The sequence below is a fragment of the Phaenicophaeus curvirostris genome, chromosome 16 (genome assembly GCF_032191515.1).
Source record: "Phaenicophaeus curvirostris isolate KB17595 chromosome 16, BPBGC_Pcur_1.0, whole genome shotgun sequence".
In the NCBI taxonomy this organism is placed as follows: Eukaryota; Metazoa; Chordata; class Aves; order Cuculiformes; family Cuculidae; genus Phaenicophaeus; species Phaenicophaeus curvirostris.
Genome location: NC_091407.1, coordinates 6,628,197 through 6,647,969, shown reverse-complemented (window position 1 = coordinate 6,647,969; position 19,773 = coordinate 6,628,197). Strand labels below are relative to the sequence as shown.

General features: G+C 47.0%; 1 protein-coding gene across 1 annotated transcript in view; it reads left to right on the top strand.

Moving 5' to 3' along the window:
• RNF216 (ring finger protein 216) overlaps positions 1-19,773 on the top strand; it is a 77,543-nt gene that overhangs the window by 50,485 nt on the left and 7,285 nt on the right. Inside the window, exons 14-15 of the mRNA XM_069870397.1 lie at positions 11,835-11,932; positions 14,388-14,610. Coding sequence (XP_069726498.1) covers positions 11,835-11,932; positions 14,388-14,610 — 321 coding nt within the window. The remainder of the gene's footprint in view (positions 1-11,834; positions 11,933-14,387; positions 14,611-19,773) is intronic.

The window sequence follows — 19,773 nt, the reverse complement described above, 5'->3', positions numbered from 1 at the left end:
CTTCTCCAGGCTGAAAGACCCCAACTCTTTCAGCCCGTCAATATTGGATGGAATAAGCAGTGGGGTTTGTTAAGCAAACATAGATGTGCCCTATCTGAAAGGCCAAATGCGTACCTGATTGAAATGAAGTTCTCAAGTGATTAAACAGCATTTTCCCATGGATGTGTGGAAAGGAGCATTGTGCCTCCAAAATCCCCTTCCAGAGGCTTCCTAGACCTCACACTGGAGCCCAGGGCAGAGCTCCCCCAATGCTGCCCCACTCGGCCTGTTTGCTCCCATCTTTTATTTATTTCCCTCCCCTTTTGTCTCCCTTTAAACTGGGACGTCTGTGCTCATCCACTGTCTGGTGTAGTCTCTCACGTGCATTCCTGATGGCAGTGAGAGAAAAACCCTTTAATCCTCATGAGGGGCGCACACGCGGTGGCCTCTGGTGTTTCCGGAGTTTTAAGGAAGTCACTGAAGTTCCTCCTCGTTGACTCCCCTCCACAGAAATGTGACGGATGGGTCTTTTCCTTTTATGGCCAATAATGCTGGTTTTCCTTTGCAGTAAAATCCTGGGTCAGAAGTGGAAGCGAGAAGTCAGGCAGAGGGAAGGGCCTGGTCATACCAGCTCCCCATGGGTGGGGATGTGATTTGCGACATGGTTTATTTTAGTCTAGTATTTACTAACTTACAACATCTACCCCGAGGTGCTGCTTTTGTTTGCTTGAGGGGTGCCTTAGATTTCCAGTCCTGTTGCTTAAGATAGCAATTGGGAATTGTGACTCTTCTTAATTTCCTGGGGAGAAGTTTATCTGGTCCAAACCCAGGGTGGTTTTCAGATAGTCTGGTAGAGCCTGGATAACTCTGATTGAATCTAGATAAGCATATTGGGACAATACCTGCTTCTTTTTGACAGTCACGTTCAATTCTTTACACCAAGCAAAATGTCTTGGCCCCTCGTGGAGTACTTTTTCATCCTGGACGCTGGAAGAGCCTTTTTTGCAGCAGTTAATGTGATCTTTGTGCCTGACGCTTGGCACTGGTTTCACTCATTAGATGAGAACAGGTAATGTGCCCCCTGGGTGGTGATTGCCAACAGTGCTGGTAAGCCAAAAGCCAGCGTTGTCAGCCAGCAACGTCTTTTACAAATCATCCGTGGCTGCAAATGGTTCGATAAATTTGACTCTTAAAAGTATTTTTCTAATAAAGTGACTCTTCTGTTTCTTGCTACGAAGTGCTTCATATCCTGTTTCAGGCCATGAATACAACTGGCTCATTTGGCCATCAGTTAAGCTGCTCCATTTTTAAGGGGTACAGCTCGTGTTTCTTCCCTGCAAAACCTGTTGGCTTGTGCTTGAGTTTGGGTTCTTACTGAGCACTTGAACTCTGAAATTAGTAGGGGGGAATAAAATAGAGTAACTGGTTAGGAGTCAGTTGTCAAGTTCCGGGGCTGTCCATGAGCTTCCATTGCTTCTTGCCCTGTTCCAACTGCTTGTTATTTCCCTGCCTTTGAACAAATGAACTGGACATTGGGAGTGAGTGATGGACATGGGTTCGTGCAACCATCTTGGTATGTTAAGGATCTGTTTAATTCCAGCCACCCCTTGCTACATTGCCGCCTCCAGTTGCTGGTGTGTGGCTGGGGCTTCTCTTTTGGAGAAAGGTGGTTGGCAGCAGGCAGGTTTTGCTGACAGGGAAAGCTTCTTTCTGGAGCTTACAAACAGGTCAGTAGGAGCTAAACACTTCTGCATGTGTTGGTGAAGCAGTTTGGAAAAGGTTTTCAGTAGCATCCGCATATTCTTCCACTCTGTTTTAATGATGGTGTGTTTGTGACCACATTTTTTTTTTTTTTTGTTCCTTCATCTCCTTGTCTTTACAATAGAGGTCCTATGAAAATGAGAACGTGGTCTGTAAGCTGCTCTGGGGCTGAGGAAAGGCCTGAAACCAGCCCTCTTTCTAAATACTTTATTTATGCTGCCAAAATTGTTGATTTAATCTTTCAGTGTTGCACACACTGCATTTTTGTAGTTCGTACCCCACTGAGGATATCATACGTATCCTTTCAGAGAAACAGGATTTACAGCATAACTGAATAATCCATGCTTGTGATAAGATGACCCCAAAGCACCAATCTTGATCCTTACCCACGTTCAGCCATCGCAAAGCCTGCCCTGCTTGCAGTTCTTGTAATTTTTTTTCTAACCATACAAGTGTAGGAGGAGGGAAATGATCTGTGTGTGGTGATGGTGAGCCCCTGTAGAATCATAGAATGCTTTGGGTTGGAAGGGACCTTTACAGGTTATCTAGTCCAACCCTACTGCAGGAGGAGGGACATCTCTAACTAGGTCTGGTTGCTCAGAGCTCCATCCAACATGGACTTCAATGTTACTGGGGATGGAGCATCAACCATAACCTGGACAACTTGTTCCAGTGTTTCACCGCCCTCGTTGTCCACCCAGTGGACCCCCATCTTGCAACAACAGCAGCATTCCTCGGTGGCCGAGGGTTCTTCCCTCAAAACTGTATTTACAACAGTGATATGATGTGAAATATTCCATTTTGGTTTGCTCCTGTGATTGTATTGAGGCAGAAATGCCTGCTGCTGCTTGGGAACAATCGCTGTGTCTCAAATGGATCCCTGGAGATTAAGTGGCTTAGCTTTTTTTCTTGACTTTTACAGAAAACAAGCTTGCAACATCTCTGGTCCATGAATAGGTCATGCTATGCAAATAGTTGAACAGTGCACTTTAATTAAACTTGTTGGGCCCTCTACTGAAGCAAAAGGGAAGAGGGGAACCAGTCTTTCTGATCAGTGTTTGTAGGCATAACAGAAAGGGAACTGCTTGCCTTGGGATTTCACAACAGCGAGGGTTGCAGTGCGCTCTTCCCATCTCACTTCTGTTGCGATGGGCCGTCTTCTGCACAGCACTGGAACCTCAACAAAGGTCTTGGGGTTTGAGGTGTTGTTTTCAGTCTTGTTTTCCATGCTTCTTGCCTGGTTTCGTGTGATGGTGCGGAAGCGAGCCGCTGGATTGCCGGCTTTTGGTTCAGAGCTGGTACAGGTGGAGAGGGTCCCCTTGGATTTGCTAATCGCTTAGATGTCTGCAGATCCGCAATGGTCTTCCGCTTACTCCAAAGTGTTTCCAAGCCCCACATTTTTCTGTAGCTGTGTATGCCTGGCATGAGTTAAAGTTGGTGTTTTCCCCACATTGCAAGACATGCTTTGGGTAAGAGACGCTTTCAATTGCTGCAGCCTCTGCCCAGTAGTTTTGGACATCGCTTTTCTTACTGGTTCTCCTTCCCAGTGTCCTTGTCCCTCCCTGCTGTCCTGGGGAGGTGGGACACTGCATTTGCTGAAACGGCGAGGCCATCAGCCTTAGTGGGGCTTGAAAAACTGCCCTCAAGTTGCAATTTTGAGGCTTCCTTGCCTTTCAGCTGGTGTTAGGCTGGGCTTGTGGGTGCTTTAAGTACAGGAGGGAATGGAAACATCATCTGGGGGCTCAGAAAGAGGAATCGATTAGTCGCTGGCACATCTGTTTCCCTCATTAATTTTCAGTACTTTCCTTTATTTTGGTGCATACTCATTTGCATGATATCTTTATTATTATTTTGAACAGGCAACTGAATAGCTTTTGTGGGGCGAAAGGAAATCTAGGGCATGTCTGCACTGGAGCTTCAGGTATAAACTCTTCCACCAGACTGCACTTCACAGTGGTTTTGGCTTTTGAAAAATCTCACGTGACGCTCTTTCTCACTGGATGTTTCAGAAGGCTGCCCATACGGACCATGGGTTTTGGTTTTACAGCTAGCAGCAAATTTTTAGTGCAGCAAATGAGCTGCAGATGACTCACTGTCACGTCGGTGAATTTGGAAGGTGGAGGTTAGCAGTTGAGAGGGCCGTTTTCAGTTTATCTGCCATAAATCTATTACTATAAATACATGGTATGGCTGCTGCAGCTTGTGTGCGCTGCGGCTCAGCTCAGGGACTGCAAAGCTGTCCTCTTACTGTCTGCACAGAGCTCTTGTCAGGAGTAGCAGTTAAGAGGTAACTGTACCACATAGGCAACAATAAGTCATCTTAACTTCTGAGATTCAAGAAGGCCAGGTATCACTTTGCTTTTGTTTTATTTTGCTACTTCCCCAACATTTCATTTTATTTTATTATATGGCCCATCTAAAGGTAGGAGCTCCTTACTTGTGGGGTATCCCCTGGTTCAGATTTCATTTTCCTACCAAAGCAAAGTGTGTTTGCTCAGTTTGTGTGGGTGTGTTTGGGCTCAGGCTAAAGCTGTTCATCAACATGGCTGCTCTTCTCGCACAGTTTGCCTTTTCTCACCCCTTGCTGGTGTAAACACCTGGAGTTTTAACTTCTGCTGTAGTTAGAGCTCAGTTAAAAAGGCTCTAAATTAGAAACTGAGTGTGTTAATGCTGCCAAATAACAATCAGAACTGCCATATTGCAGAGACTCATTAAAAGCAGCTGTAGGTGTGTTACGTAAACCTGGATCTCCATGCAACTGTTGATGGAGGAGAGGACATCTGTAACAGGTTCCTTGTGCCATCCTTTCACGCTTCAGTAAAATCTGGGAGACGGTAGGGGGAGAGAGAACCACGAGCAAATAGGACAGGGCTGGAGGAGGGTTTCTTCAGCTCCCAGCGCCCAAGTCCCCAGGTAGGGATTTGTGTCTGAGGTGACAGGGGATTTATCATGTGGTGGCGTAAGAGGGAAGTTTCAAAATCAACTTTAGTAATTGTTCCTTTTCTCAGTCTTACAGTGGATTGTTAGCAGGTACCTCTACAAATAAGATACCCTGATTTTATTACACCTTAACCTCCTTGATGTCATGGGGTGCAACCCCTTGAGTGACCTTCCAGAGTTATCCTTTAAAAATCAGGTAGCTTGTCTTGAAATCTAAATCTGTTTCTTTCCAATGGTCCCTATTGTTTCTCTCAGTCCCAAAGTTGCTGCCCCTGTTGTTTAGCCCTGCTAGATTTCATCACGTAGAGTTCCTGCTAGTGGAAGCAGTATCCCTTTTTGTGCGAGGTTGTGTGTAGGATTAAATGGATAATCCCTTCGCTCTCCTCCACTGAATGGGGTAAGGCAATTGCATTGGGGAGATGCAAGAGGGTCAGCTGCTGAGCGCTTTGAACCAGTCTGCTGGTATTTCAGTGTTTACCTTGGCTAGGAAGGCGTGACGCCGTTATCTACAATCAGTCCAGCAGATCTAGAAACCACTTAACAGCTACAGATGTGTTTCCAGTAGCATGTACTGAATTTCTCCTAACTTTCTGCCCTAGGAAGGAGCAGTATGGCCTCAGGTACGCTGATTTAGACACAGTCTTTGGTGTGGGGTCACAGGCTATATTTACCCTGCCTTTATAGAGTGACCAAGCGGATGCCCCAAAGCCAATTCTCACCGGCCATATCTGAACTTCCCCATGGGCTGAGTTGGAGCAATGCTGTGTGCGGTATCAGCCTGCTCAGGGCAGGGAGCTAACTTCTGAAAAAGGTTATTTGAGAAGGGGGAAACCTTATCCTTATGAGAAACACTTGTTTCTTAGTTTAGGGATGCTGGAGAGATGAGCGTGTGATGCCAATACTTCAGCACTCATTTGTGCAGCTGATTGCTGCCTGCAGCTTCTGATACCTTCCTCGTGCCTCTGGAGGTTGTGAGGAAGCAGCTTTGAAACAAAACCTTTCAAAAAAAATATTTTTTTTTCACAGAAAGGGTCATTGGGCACTGGAACAGGCTACACAAGGAGGTGGTTGATTCACCTTCCCTGGAGGTGTTTAAGGGACGGGTGGATGAGGTGCTAAGGGGCATGGTTTAGTGATTGATAGGGATGGTTGGACTCGATGATCCGGTGGGTCTCTTCCAACCTGGTTATTCTATGATTCTATGATTGTATCCCAAATAATGAAATTATTTTAAAGTTTTGTATAAGTTCAAATTAAAGCATGGTCCTTCTCAGTGAAAGACCTATTCTCTTTCTCCAAGTAAGCAAGCATGAGATCAGTGAACAATTTCTTGTGCTAGCACAGTTTTGGCCTCTGAGCTGCAATAGGGTGATCTTGATGCTGAGCAGCACTTCTTGTGTGAAGCTGCAGATATTTTTGCTCTGTAGGTCTCTAACCACTGTACCTAAAACAGCAGTCGATCTGACCTGTTACAGTCAAGCTCTGGGGAGGGGGAAAGCTTGCTGTGGTTTGGTATATATGTTTTGGTAACTTTTGAATTACAAATATAGAATAGGCCTACTGACTTAGGCACGTGTGGGGTAGGAGTTTCCACGTGTTTCTGGTTATTGATTCTGACACAGGTGACCCAAACCTCCCTGGGACCCAGGCTGCTGGTGCGTTTCTGGTAGCAAAAGGGCACTGCTTGTCTCTGCTCTCTTAAAGATGGGGAGGGACTACAATATGCTCAATTTAACATGCAAAACAGGAGGCATTGGTTTGCATTGTTGTTTTTGATAATGGAGTTTAATATACGGCCATAAAAGCATTAACCAGCTCTCATGGTGGATGTTGGATATATGTGCATATTTTCCTTATCCAGTTTTTAACTCCTCGTCACTTGTAGGTCTCTGTGTTTACACCCAGGCATGTTCTTGCAGCCTAGTCCAAGGCTTGTGCCTTTGCTTTATTTCTTCCTGCAGCCTCTCCCCTCCCATTATAAATCATGGCCATGCTAAGGAGAGGAGCCTTCTGTTTTTCCTGGATTTCTCTTTGCTGCTCTCTCCTCCTCTCTGTCCCAGGGCCCGAGCTGCGGTGTGGCTGGCAGCCGCTGAGCGGCAGCGCTGCCTGGGGAACAGTCCTGCTCAGGGACCTGGGGGAGCCCCAAACCACTCAGCATCCGCATTCTCCCAGCCGCTTGCTCCTTGCCTCCTCGCCCATCTGAGGCACAGAGTTCATCTCTCCACGCCATGTGGATTTTGTGCATTGGGGTTGGTACCTGCTGCCCGTCTCTCCCGCTACACGCAGCGATGCAGGCAGCCCCAGGACCAGAGAGAGCTGCAGCAGTTTGTGCTGGAAGGAGCACTTCTCTGGACAGAGCAGTTGGGTACCTACGGACTTTGGGTCCCTCTTCCCTGTGCTGGGCGTTTGTACACCTCTAAAGAGGGTCCCTCATACAAATGGATTGTCTTGGGTTGGATTAAAACCTCTTTATCCTAGCTTAACGTATAGGAAATCCCAGAAAGAGCCCTGAAGGAGTTTGCTCATCAGAGCTTATCTGTGCTTAAAGGTTGCATTCATTTAGCTACTTCTGCATCCTTTTTTAGTTAAGGTCAGTGCAGCCTTGTGGACAGTGGAGACTTTGTGGGGAGGAAGACTGTGTGGCTCTTTGTTTTCCCATTAACGCGTCTGGTTGGGAATTGCAACCCTTTAATTAAACCCGTGCAGTATGGACTGGCCCTGAGGTGCTATTCTAAGACTATTGCATTCACATCTGCTTTTGGGTAAAACTTGGCTTCTTTGAGGTTGGCCTGCGCTATTGTGAGTCTGAAAGCTGGAAGAAGCAGAGAGTAAATCACCAGGGCTCTGTCCCAGTGAGCTTCAAAAGGATACACGGTATGTTTTATGTCCCTCTCACTCCTAGCAGGGAACTCGGCAGCAAATGTCACCATGCATGCAATCGACAGGGACCGCTGGAGCATACAACTTGCCCTTCCTGGGGGATGCAGGGAGTCACACGGCGCAGCGGCAGAAGGATTTAATTAACCAGCATATGGAGAGCTAGGGCCGGTGCTGGACTCCACTCAGAGCCGCCACTGAGAGGTTGGAGGGCAGTGATGACAGCCTAGTCCATCGCCTGCTGTTGTTTAAGTTGAGCTTCCCCTCCTCCCTTTGCATTTTGCTCAGTCAATACATGGCTTCGAGTAAACTCCTCCAGAAGAAGCAGGTGCACAGGAATGCCGTGGGCAGTCGGTCTGTGATCTGTGCGTATCATCTGATGTTTTTGTCCATGTGGCATTTGTTTGGGTTGGAAGCAGGAAAGCTGGTCCATCTACATTGCTGGCAGTGCGTACAACAGCCTGACTGGAGCCAAAAGGACCTGGAGACTGGCAGGGAGAAGTTGAGTATTTGAGTTTTTTTCCTTCCCTACCCCACTATGTGAGCTGCACCCTAGAGTTATTTGTAGTAGATAGAGGAGTTGAAGTTTAGGCTGCGTTTTAAAACTGTAGCATCTGTTGCAAGAACCGTTAGAAGCGCTGAGGAAGGCAGTAGGTTCGCATGAAATTCTCTTCTGCCTTCATTAGGTGCTGGGACAATTAACAAGGACGTTTAAGGATTGTGATGAGCGAGCTAAAAGCAAACTGGCCACCCATAGCCAGACTGGCCCTGAGCACAGAAAGCTGCGTATCCGCACTGCTGACCCTGGAAACAAAGGATCCTCCTGAACCCAAACATGTTTGTGTTAATCCCGGCTGCTTCCTGGCGGCCAGCAAGAGGAAACAGAGCCACTACCTCTAACAGATGTACAGTGAGAAGATTACAGTGTGCGATTAAGCACCCTCTCCATCACATCCTCCTCTCTGCTGTCCCAGCCTGGCACATTAATGGACTGTCCCAGGCTGCCTGCCAAGCTCAGGCAGATGTAACAGGCAGCAGATACTTAATCTCTTGTCTCTGTGCCTGGTTTGGAGCCCTTTGCTAATTCCAAGGTTTATGCCAATGCTCTCCCCCTCGCACCAAAAGCATGAGCTGTGTTAGCTGTACCTGTCTGTGAGGAGTGGGCTGGGGAAAGGTGGAAGAAATGCATAGAATCGATGCCATCCAGGAAGGACAAATTTAACCTAGAAGCTGTTAAAACTAAACCAAAACATGCTTCCCACATCAGATATCCTTACACGAGTAGTCCAGGGTTTGCGAACAGACGAGGTGCTGAAGAAGTTGGGCAGGGTCTTTATTTTGATAGATTGATTTGCTTTTTGGTTGCTATACTTGGAGTAGAAGATTTCAGGGCTGGGAAGGACTCATTCCCTCTTTGTGTGGGTTTCGATGCTGCCTTATGTTGCTGTAGCCGGTCTTTGTGCCAATGCTGCTCTTACAATTCAAACAATCAAAGCTGGTTGCAAAAAAACCAGCCATCCTACTGTGTGTTTAGGTTAATTAATATGATAATGGCAGAGGATGTTTCCTTATCATACAAAAAGGTGTTTCTAAAATAAAAGAACCCCTTGTGGAAACTGTAGAGATCAAAATTGTCATCACGTGAGACGTGCAAAGCCCTCATCAGCCGAGCAGGTTGGGTTTTGACTAGGAGTGAAAATTAAAGGTCACTTTTCTTGTCTCAGTCAAGGGCTGTGACCTCAGTTACAGCGTTGGAGCAGTCACCTTTGTCTGAACTGTGGGGTTTCTCCCTGCTTTTGTATGAAGGGGTCCAACACAGCTTCCTGTGGCTGTCAACAATGTGCCATTGTCTTGGGTAGAACGAGGGGAGATGTTGCATCGAGTTCTGCTAATGGCACGTGTTGTCCGTTTTCCTCTGCCTCTGTTTTGGAGAGGAGATGGCTCAGTCGGAGGCAGCACCAGGTGTCACTCGGAGGTAGGAAGCCACAGGGACACCTCCTTCCCAGGGTGCAGTGAAACAGGCAGGTGGAACTGCCCATGGCTTTGCAGCCCCTCATGGCCAACACGTTTTGGGAGGCATCCCAGAAATGCACACAGCTGCGAAGGCACTCGCTGCGCAGCGGTCACGGTAATACGGGGAACCGGATACCTCCTATCTCATGCCATCCCAGGGTGTTTGGGAACCTACATTGCCATGCCTCTTCCCTTTCTCCTCGCCTGCACTGAAATCCCTTTTCCTGAGTGTAGGAGACAACTGTTTGGCAAAGAACAGCGGCCTCGGCTAAGGGAGAGCATTGTTTTTAAATAGCAGAGTGAGGAGGGTGGCAGTAGCAAAAGGCAAAGGGAATGACTTGGTATGAAAGTATAAGCGGCACCATCTGCTCCAGAAGGGCATCGTTTCTAATTCGGCGGCAAAGGAGGCTCCTGGAGTTAAGTAATTGGGAATAGTAGGCTCCTGGCTGAAAAGTGTGCCAACCCTTCTGGCAGAAAGCTGTTAAATCTTTGTTGCTGGCATGTGAAAGTGGTGCTGTGTAGCAGGGCTCCAAGGACTGGTTTTAACCCTTGGTGTATGTCAAAAAAACCTTCAGCGATTCTGATCTTGGAACGGCATGTAGCTGGGTGTCGAGAATAAATGGGGGAGGTGGTTCCTCGTCAAAGTTTGTGAAGGGCTCCAAGTCTGACCCTCCTGTGCCGATGACAGCTGGACGTGGCCTGCCAACAAATGCACACAAAATGGTGCCTGGTTTAACAGCTTTAGCAGGCAAATGTGGATATGATGAATGATTCAGGAGAATGAATAGAACTGAGGCATTTACTGTGCCTTAAAACTAGTGTCTGCCTGCCAAAGGGTGCATTTGCAAGGGGAGCGATCACAAAACCCTCTGCTAAGCTTTTGGGACACAGTCATGTGCTTGGCTCTCCTCTTACTACAGCCTTACCCTGCAGTCTGCAAACACGTCTGGCTTACCAGCCAGGATGAGGAGCCTTTAATTCTCTAGATGAAAGCACATGCTGTTATTCATCCTCCAGCAAGCCACAAATACAAACAAGCCCATATTTTGCACCCCCTCCTAGAGGTGGCTTCCTTGGAAGCTTTGGTCTTCATCCTGTTTGTTTGATTTGCAGTCAAACGGATGTTGCTGCCTACGTGTGTCTTTAAGTAGTTGCTTCTATATGAATGTCTGATTTCCTCATAAAAATGAAATTAAGGTAATGCAGTAGGAAAAGATCTGTCCCTGCAGTTGTTGCCGTTCACTAATAGTGCAACCAGAGCTGGGCAAAGCTCTTTTGGGACCTTTGTAGAGGGGAAGAGGAAGCTTCACCGTGGGATGGGTTTTCCTGCCAAGGGGGAGAAAGTTGGATTTAAAAGGCTGAGCCCCAGCCATCCTGAAGATGAAACAGTTGGATTATAAAATGTGTGCTTTTTTCCAAGTTTGATTTGGGTGTTTTTTAATCTTCCTCAAATTAAAGGAAAATCTCTTGTTTGACCCAAAACAAGATGATATTTTCTTTGGCCAGCCAACCAACAAAATCAACTCTGTTCTCGGTGTTAGTCCAAGTTCCCTTGCCAGTAGTGCCTCCAGACATCTTTACCAGTCCCGGATCAGAGCCATGTTGCTGAAGAGTTTACAACAACAGGAGAGTTCAGTCACTTGCTCTAAGTTTAGTTCAGCTCTTCTGGTTAAACTCATAAATATTTGTTCATATTCCACCTCTGGTTTATGGACATTTGTCCACATCCTGACATTTCAAGCTGTTCACTCATGTGAACTGCTTTAAGTTTATTTTTGTAAGGTTTTACAAAGCATAATATAGATTTGCTTGCATCTATGGTGAGGCAGAGATTTTGATGCAGCTGCAAGATTTCCATCCATGTGAACTAGGAGCCCTTTATATGAGGGTGAAGGATTTTCATCGGGGAACAGATGACCTTGATGTCCTTTAGCACCATATTTTCATCTCTGCAGTCTCCTCCAGGAAGGAACTGGTGAACCTGGTAGCTGTTCCACGAGTTTTAGGCGAACTGGGAGTAGTGGACTCATTTTGTACCTGGGTTCTTGTGCCTTGGAAAAACTCTTGCTTCCCATTATTTGATGGACTTATTCTTGTTTCCATTGGAGGACAGACCTGCAGATCTCTTACACCTTATGGCTAGCCCCATTCTTAGCCAAGAATTTGCAGTGTGGTGAGGGAAGAGATGGGAATTTTCTCCAATTTCTAATGCTGTAGTGTTGTGCTGAGTCTTCTCTTCCTTTAATGCTTGTTCTCCTCCTCAGGAAACTTGTCGGCAGTGCCAGGGCCTGTGGAAGGAGCACATGAACCTCACGTGCGAGCAGCTGGCTGAGAAGGATGACATCAAATACCGGACATCCATGTAAGTAAACCCCACAACCAGGCAAAAGTGAGGGGGTGGATGAATTCGTAACAGCAATGCACTCTGGTGTGGAGGAGGGGAGAAACCTCTCTGTTCTTGTGACTGGCAGAGACCCTGAAGTTCTGCTGGGTGTCACTGCCTCCTTTCAGGGAGGTCTTTGTAATGTCAAAGCTGAGGCGGCAGAAGGCTCCCAGGATAGGATTTCTTTCTGTGAAAGATACTTGGCAGCGGATCCACCTGGTAATTTGAGAACGTGGGAGAGTTGTCACCAGCCCAGCCGGTTCCTCTGGCTAGCCTGATGTCTGCAGGCTGGCACCTGGTTCTTCTTAGAGGTGCGAAACCCCCATTAGTGCTGCTGTGGGGGAGAAGGGAGGTGTTTTGCAGAGGCAAATAAGTGTATTAAGTCACAGTAAATCATTATTACCCTTTGCATATCGTCTCCACTCTAGATTTGCAGTTTGCGCAGCTACTGCTTTCTGACTTTGTGGAAGGGGATGTGTTTTCTTACAGAAGCTTGTCTATCTCTAACCAGTTTGAAGGAATTGTTATTGACTGGAGTCTTAGTTGCAATCACACAAGTGTAAATCCTGAGTTTCTCCCTAAAATCTTGTGAAGCTTGATCTGTCTCGTTGCTACAGTAAATGACGAAATCCTCTGCCTTTAGGAAATGAGAGAAGGCTCATCCATGGAGCTGCATGTCTTATGCAGTCAACTGGGACTTGCCCACATGGTCCAATCCCTTCCCCTCTGATTTACAGTCTGTCTGGCATGAGTAGAGACTAGAAAGCTCCACCGCTGGGAGGCTGAATGACTCTTGCTTGCTCATCCTGCAGTCCCTAATTCAGAACAAAATCTTCACAGATGTGATATGACTTTTCCCTGCCACTCCTCTTCCTGTAGGAAAGAGGGGTGAGAGGCAGGAGGAACGAGTTGTCATGTCCCTAATAAGGAAAAGAATCAGTCTCAAAACCCTTGGCAGGAACGTTTCTGAGGGTAGATGAGTCTTACTGCCCGATACAATCAAAGCTTCCTTTTGAAGCCCTGTGTAAGGAAAGGGAAGCACAGCTGGAGTTCAGGCCAAGCTTCCTGCCTTGCTCAAAGTTTCCAAAAAAAACTCTGCATCAGCAGCATCCTGTGGAGCGGCGTCGGGAAGAGCAGCTGCAGCTAGGAGGAAAGTCAATCTCAAGTTGGTTTTTTCCCCTCTATTTTTAGCATATCTCCAAGCTTCTGGGTGCAGGTCATACCAGGGATAATGGTGTGAGAGCGTTGATTAGCTGCAAGGCAGCTGAAATTCCCACCTTGCCATTCCCTGCCCCTCTGGTTGCACTGATGGTTTGTGGGCCTGTGCTAGAGCCCAGTTTGCTGCTGTGATCCTCCTCAGAAATCCCTCCCTGTCATCTCCCAAAGAGACTTTGCAGGTCCTCTAAAGTAGTTGGGTGGAGATGCCTGGCTAAGGACAATTGTTCCCCACTGTCAGATCGGTACAGCCAGAGAGCTCTGCTTCCCTCAATGAAAACACAGCCTCTTTACTTCTCTGTCATCAGATTTCACTTCTAGGTTGTGAATTAAATTGCAATGTGATCTCCAGTGGTCAGAAAATTGGCCCTTAGGATGACAACTTAGGAATATAAGTCTTTTAATTAAATGACTGAGCTTTTCCTCCATTTCTGTGCCAAAATAGTATTGCCGCGAGCTTAGCCTTTGCACTGGAGCACGTGTCACTGCCAGGATGTCTCTCGGGGACAGGGACTATGCTTTGTCCTGGATTCCATTTGTGCTCAGTTAAAATAAAACCAGTCTCTTGAACCTTAAGCAATAAACGCTGGAAAATGTATGTGGGGAATATTAAGAGGAGAAAAGCCCAGTCTGTGGGGAAAGATGTGATTATTTTTCAGTTACTGATTTAAATTTAACAAAACCCAAATAAATTTGGAGAGTAGCACCCAGGGTTGGAAAAAAAAAAATGCACGTAATTATGGCAACTTTGTAGCTGGAGCAACAGACAAACATAAAACCAGAGAGAAAATGACAGCCAAGGGTTTGCTTTCCCTGAACTTTATCTCCAGGCTGTATTTCTCCACAGCCAAGTCAAGCATCCACGTGCCCTTTGCCCCTTCAACTCACAGCTTAAATTCCTCCCAAGCTGGAGCCTGTTGCTGTGGTAATTTGGCTCGCCTGGAAACCAGGAGCGGCTCTGCAGCATGCAGCCAGGGATTGACTTTTTCACTTAATTTGTTTTTGAGTTGTTGTGGGTTGGCTCCAGGGGGAGCTGAGCCCAAACCTCCTTGGAACAGCTGTGGACCATGGGGGTGGTGTGAGAGGAAAGAGGAGGGGGAGAAGTGCACTGGGAAAGGGGCATTAAAGCATCACTGGGATAGCATGATGGTAATTTTACCACAGGCTGGTGACTGCAAACATCCCTTCTCTAATTATTCTTCCTCCTTATGTGTTGCAGAGAAGAGAAAATGACAGCTGCCCGAATTAGAAAATGCCACAAGTGTGGGACTGGCCTAATTAAATCGGAGGGTTGCAACCGCATGTCCTGCCGTTGCGGTGCTCAGATGTGCTACCTCTGCCGAGCTGCCATTAACGGGTACGACCACTTCTGCCAACACCCTCGGTCGCCCGGGGCGCCCTGCCAGGACTGCGCAAAGTGCTCTCTGTGGACAGATCCCACAGTAAGTAACGAAAGACTTTTGTAAATGGTTCGCACTCTGATTTTAATTACCGTTCAGTGCCAGCGTGTTGAAATCCGTGCCTTCCACCCAAGGAAGGCGGCTGGTTTTAGACAGCACAGCTTTTTTCCTTTCCCAAGGCAGCTAAAAAACACACTGGAAGCCTACATCAGCACAGTCACATCTGACCACAGCTTAGAAGGAACTGGTGTTGCTTTAAGGAAAATCGGCTCCTGTGAGATGAGGGCTTTGGCTGGAAGCACTCTGAGTGTTGATCTGTGGAGTGGGACTTGAGGAAAGAGCTGGTGGGGAGTGTGGGCTGGCACCAGGCATGGTAGCCAGTGATGGGATTACTGGGACTCGTTCCTAGTTTTGCAGCTGAGATGCTGTGTGGTACAGCTTTGCATCTGGAGGCAAGGGGAGTTGTGTCGCTCTGGTTCCTGGATGATCTGCTGGCTCTGCAAGTCCCATCACAGAGACCGAGAAAAATGCCTGTGATCCAGCGGCCCAGAGTTTCAGTTGGATCTGTTCTCACAGTTGTTGTCACCAGCTGCAAAGGGAGGACTGAGCTGTAAGGGAAGCTGTAGTAACTTAATACAGCTTGTAGCTGTGACAAGCCTGGGAAAACTTAGTGCAGCATCTCTGCTAACAGAGGTCTTCAGTACCAGAAATCTGGAAGGAGCGTAGGAGCGTAGGTAGGAGCAGGAGTTGAATTTCCTGACTTCAGCAAAGCAGTAAAGCAGTGTGGATGTGGATCTGCCTTCCCAGGGCTTGTCTGAGCTTTGAGTTTCCCAACACTTCTTTGTCTTGAGCTGCTGCAACTTGCCAGACAGCCAGAAGCCCCTCTTTCTGCAGGGGATGTGCACAATCCTGCATTTGTGTGGAGCCAACCGCTCTAAATCTCTCCTTTCCACCTGAAAGCTCTTGGGGATCTCCCAGCAGGGCCCCAGCCATCTAAACTTCCTAGTCCTCTGCTTGCCTGCCTTTATTCCCCGCATTATCTTATCAATGCGAGGTGCTAAACTAAACACAGACACCTTCTAGGCACCCCTGTAGTATTTCTAACACCTGGTTATGTGTTCCCTGGATTCCTGTCCTGCTCCTCCCTGCTTTCCACCGAGATGCGATTCAGTGATTCAGTGTTCGGTAGCACTGGTGTCCTTTGTTCCCATCAGGCTGCTGATTGTGCTGGGTGATGGCATTTGTTCAGAGCCAGAGAAAACATGAGGCCTCTCAAAAAAGCTTGTACTGTACTTAAAGATAAATAAATAAATAAGCAGTACAAAGAGGGCACTGTCACCGGGCCCTTCCCAGCTCTCTAATTAACCAATGTTGTGGCAAAGAAAAATTTCCCACCGTCAGCAAAGAGCTGGCACCACTTGCTCTTTTTTTTGGGGGGTGATGGGGCACTGGTGAGCTGAGGAGTTGAAGCTGGGTGACTGTCCTCACTGCAGTGCAAAGATCAATGTGAAACTGCTGCTGGCTTCTGAGACTGAAGTAATGATTCCTGTGTGCATTGTGCTTTTGTAAGGTGGCTTAGTGACACTAACCCAGTCCCATCTGGGTGATCTGCACTCATATGGGGCATGTAAACAGGAGTTAACGTGGTAGATGTGAAGGGGGGATGGCAAATTTCAGTCTTGATGTGCGGATATGAAAGAGCAAAGTGCCACTGTATCAGTAGTGTCTTGTGCTTTGTTAGAGATGATGTCTATCCAAGGGATTACTCCTCCCGACTGCACTAGCATCTTTTCATGCCTTTCTCAGCTCCTCTGTTTCTTCTTTTGGCTCAATTTCTTCTATTCTCTTGAAGTCAGGAGACAGCTAATGCTGCACCTATAGGAAAGGAGCATCTGTTGTGGGCTTGCACACGTTTGCAGCCACACTCTGTGTACGTGCAAGTGCAGAGAAGACAAGACTGAGTCTTCTTGTCACTTGTGGAACTTGCAGCCTTTGTTTAGGTGCTGCTGCTCCTCTCCCTGCATTAGGAGGGAGATAGGATGGCTTTGTTCTGATTTCCAATATACTCATGTACGGCCTTGGAACTATCTTCACAGCAGACCGGTGACATGGTCACAGTGCCATAGTCTTGTCCATCTGCAGTTCACGGATGTAGACTTCATCTTTTTGCCAGACCCGGATGATTTCATACCTTTGTGGAGGGTATGTTTGGGTCTAACTCATTATTCACAGCAGAGTTCAGATTTCTTTAAAATAAGGAGCCTTTGTTCTTTTCCAAATATTTAATTTTTTCTGAGTTTGAAATAATTCTTGCGAAACTATAAGTAAACCTATTCATTAGCTTGGGTTAAAAACAAATTAAAGACAGTCCTCTAGGAACTGCAGCATCTGTTAGTCTTTGTCTCAAATGATCTTGAGAGAGTAAAGCAGATGCTTCAAAATTTCCCATAATAAAAGGTTAGTTAAAATCTTGTCCCTGTGCTGTAATCAGCCTGGAGTCTAATTTAAAAGTACTGGTGCAGTATTTGCTGGCTCGGAGACAAACTGCAACCAGGCTGTGGTCAGCAGCTTCCAGGGTAGCAGGCAGTAATGGCTTAATCACTGCATTTCTCCTAGAGCTAATCGGTGCCCTGCACTCCTGTGGGATATGAACATGGGCCAAGCGCTCTTGTCAGTAAGCTGCTTGGCCAAAAGTCCTCGTGTGCCTGTTCTGCAGCCCGTGTTGGCTTTGGCTCCGCTCGCCCAGAGCCGCTGGCTGCAGGAGGGGCTGATGCAATATTGCCAGAGACAAAGCTTGGGATGGAGCAGTGAGAACTGGATCTGCAAACAAGAGGCTCTGCGACTCAGGGGCTGTATTTGCCCTGATTTCAAAGGATCTGTAGCAAACCTGAGGCCGATGTGTGTGTTTTAGCTGGTTTGTACAAATCCAGTAATGCTCTTTGACCAGTGCACTCTGATTCTTTTGATAAGCGAGGTTCTGTTCTCATATGTGTTATTGTTAAGTTAGTACTCATCTTTGGGCTATCAGTAATATCGCATAGCAGCTTTTTTGGCTTTAAAGTTCAAGATGTTTTCAGTAAACTCTTAAAACACTCCCAAACGCTCAACAGTAAAGTTCAAAGCAGGAGACTGATCATTATAGGGTGTTTGCAGTTATCCCTCCTTTTAGCGTTATAAACGGAAGATGCTGAGCAAAGGCTGTGTAAAACATCAAATGCATTAAGGAAATGCATGAAGCACTCAGCGCTGCCTTTAGGGTTTGGAGAGGGGAAGCACCCCTAAATTTAGGGTGTGGGTTTTTCTTTGTAACCACGCTATAAAATGCCGTAATCGCAAGCATACGGTTAATGCAGGGTGTTCACAGAAAGCAATCCATATGGAATGCGTGTTGCTAAAATAACTCCGCAGTTCTCGAACGCCGGCATTTGCTTCATCCCCATCCTGGCCCCCCTTTTCCTGCAGCACTGCGGATGCCCTGTTCCACTTACAACACAGCCTGCTTTTATCCCCTGCTTCCTGCTGCATGGAGGAACACGCCAGAGACAGCCGATGCCTGTTCTTGCTCAGGCTCCGCACAGCTGAGCTGGGAATGATTTGAAACAAAACGCCTCAGTCCTTTGGAAGCCTCCATCGTGAAAAATCATTTCAAGTTTATTAATAACGGCTGCGGCCACACATACGTGGAAAAAGCAAGCAGTAAAAAGCCAGGAAGGGGGAGGCAATGGTGGCAAAGGCACTCTGTAAAGATAGGGGAGGGGTTGTGCAGCCCAAAAATAGTTGCCAGGTCTCTTTGTTTTCCCTCGTTCAGGAGGCAGGCAGCAGCCATTTTCCCATGACACTTAATAAAGATAATGAGAAGCGCGGGAGATCAAAACACAGCTTTCAAAAGCTTTGTGGATGGTGCTTTTGTTCTGGGCAGAGGAGGTTTTATTTGGGGGCAGGTTGTCTCTGTGTGGCTTGTGGAGCTTTTATCTCATTTTTGCTATATTTTCTTGTTCCTGATGGCCTGTTGGTTCTTTCTGTGGGTGTGCAGGGCCTTGCGTGGGTGCTGGCTGTCGCTTCTCTGTACCAGCATTCTTGAAACAAGCCTCCCCGCCATGAAAAGGTGCCTCGCTTAGCAACCCTGCCCAGCTCTTTAGTTAATCCATCCACGGACCGAGCCATCCCTTCTGCTGCGATTGGCTCCATGCTCACCGCACTCCCTGCATTCAGTGGGAGAGGGCTGAAAGGAAAAGCCTCCTCCGTGCTGAGACTCTTCTCAAGCCTGCCTGGGATGTGTTTTTGCTGTGGGACTGGGGATGGTTCCTGCAAAGAGCATCCTGCTGTTTGGGTTTGGAGTGAATCTCGGTCCTGTTTTGCCGCTTAAAAATGCAGCTGCTGGTAATAACCACATTTGCTTTCTGCAGTGTTTGCAGATGGGAAGGGTGAATACATCTCATCGATCCTTTGCATTTTCCTCTTGACCACCTCCCTTCTCCCGTGATGCAGCGAGCTATAGCTATAGCATTGCCCTGCATTTTCTCTCTCAGGAGGGGAGCCAAGTTACAGCCTTGCTCAAAAAACAGGCAGGATGGCCAGTGCCGAGACCCTCCCCCAGGGTCTGGTGGGTTTTTTTTTTTCCTTTTTTCTTTTCTCCTGCAGGCAAGGCAGCTGACAGGAAGATGACTGTTAACTTGACAAGATAAATCCCTTCAATCCACACAGCCTGTGAACAGGCTATTAAAATTATAATCTAATCCTTTATTAAGGGGCTTGAACCCGCTCAGGAAAACGGACACAAGAGGCTTTTGAAATTGTGCTGCAGCCTCCATCCCATGTGACATTGACTGGTTTCTTACCACAACAGCCAGCCATGAGTGCCCTAATGAAAACTTAATTTCTGGTGTGGGTGCTTTACCCCAAGATGAATCCTCCACCTCTCCAATTAACTGTGCATTCAAAAAAAACAGGCTTTGTTTCTCAAAGTATTAGTGGATTTTTGCAAAAATTGCTGTTTACATGGTGAATATTTGCAGGACTGAGACCTGGGTTTTAATTCCGACTTGTACCAGTGCCGTATGCAATAGCCAGAACTTGTGGCATCAGCTTTCCTTTACGAGTATCCTAAAATTATCTTGCTGTGCACATATCAGGGTTTTTTGTTCCAGCTGGGACATGGATCTTTCCTAAATACTGCAGGGATTGAAGTGTTCTTTGTATTCATCA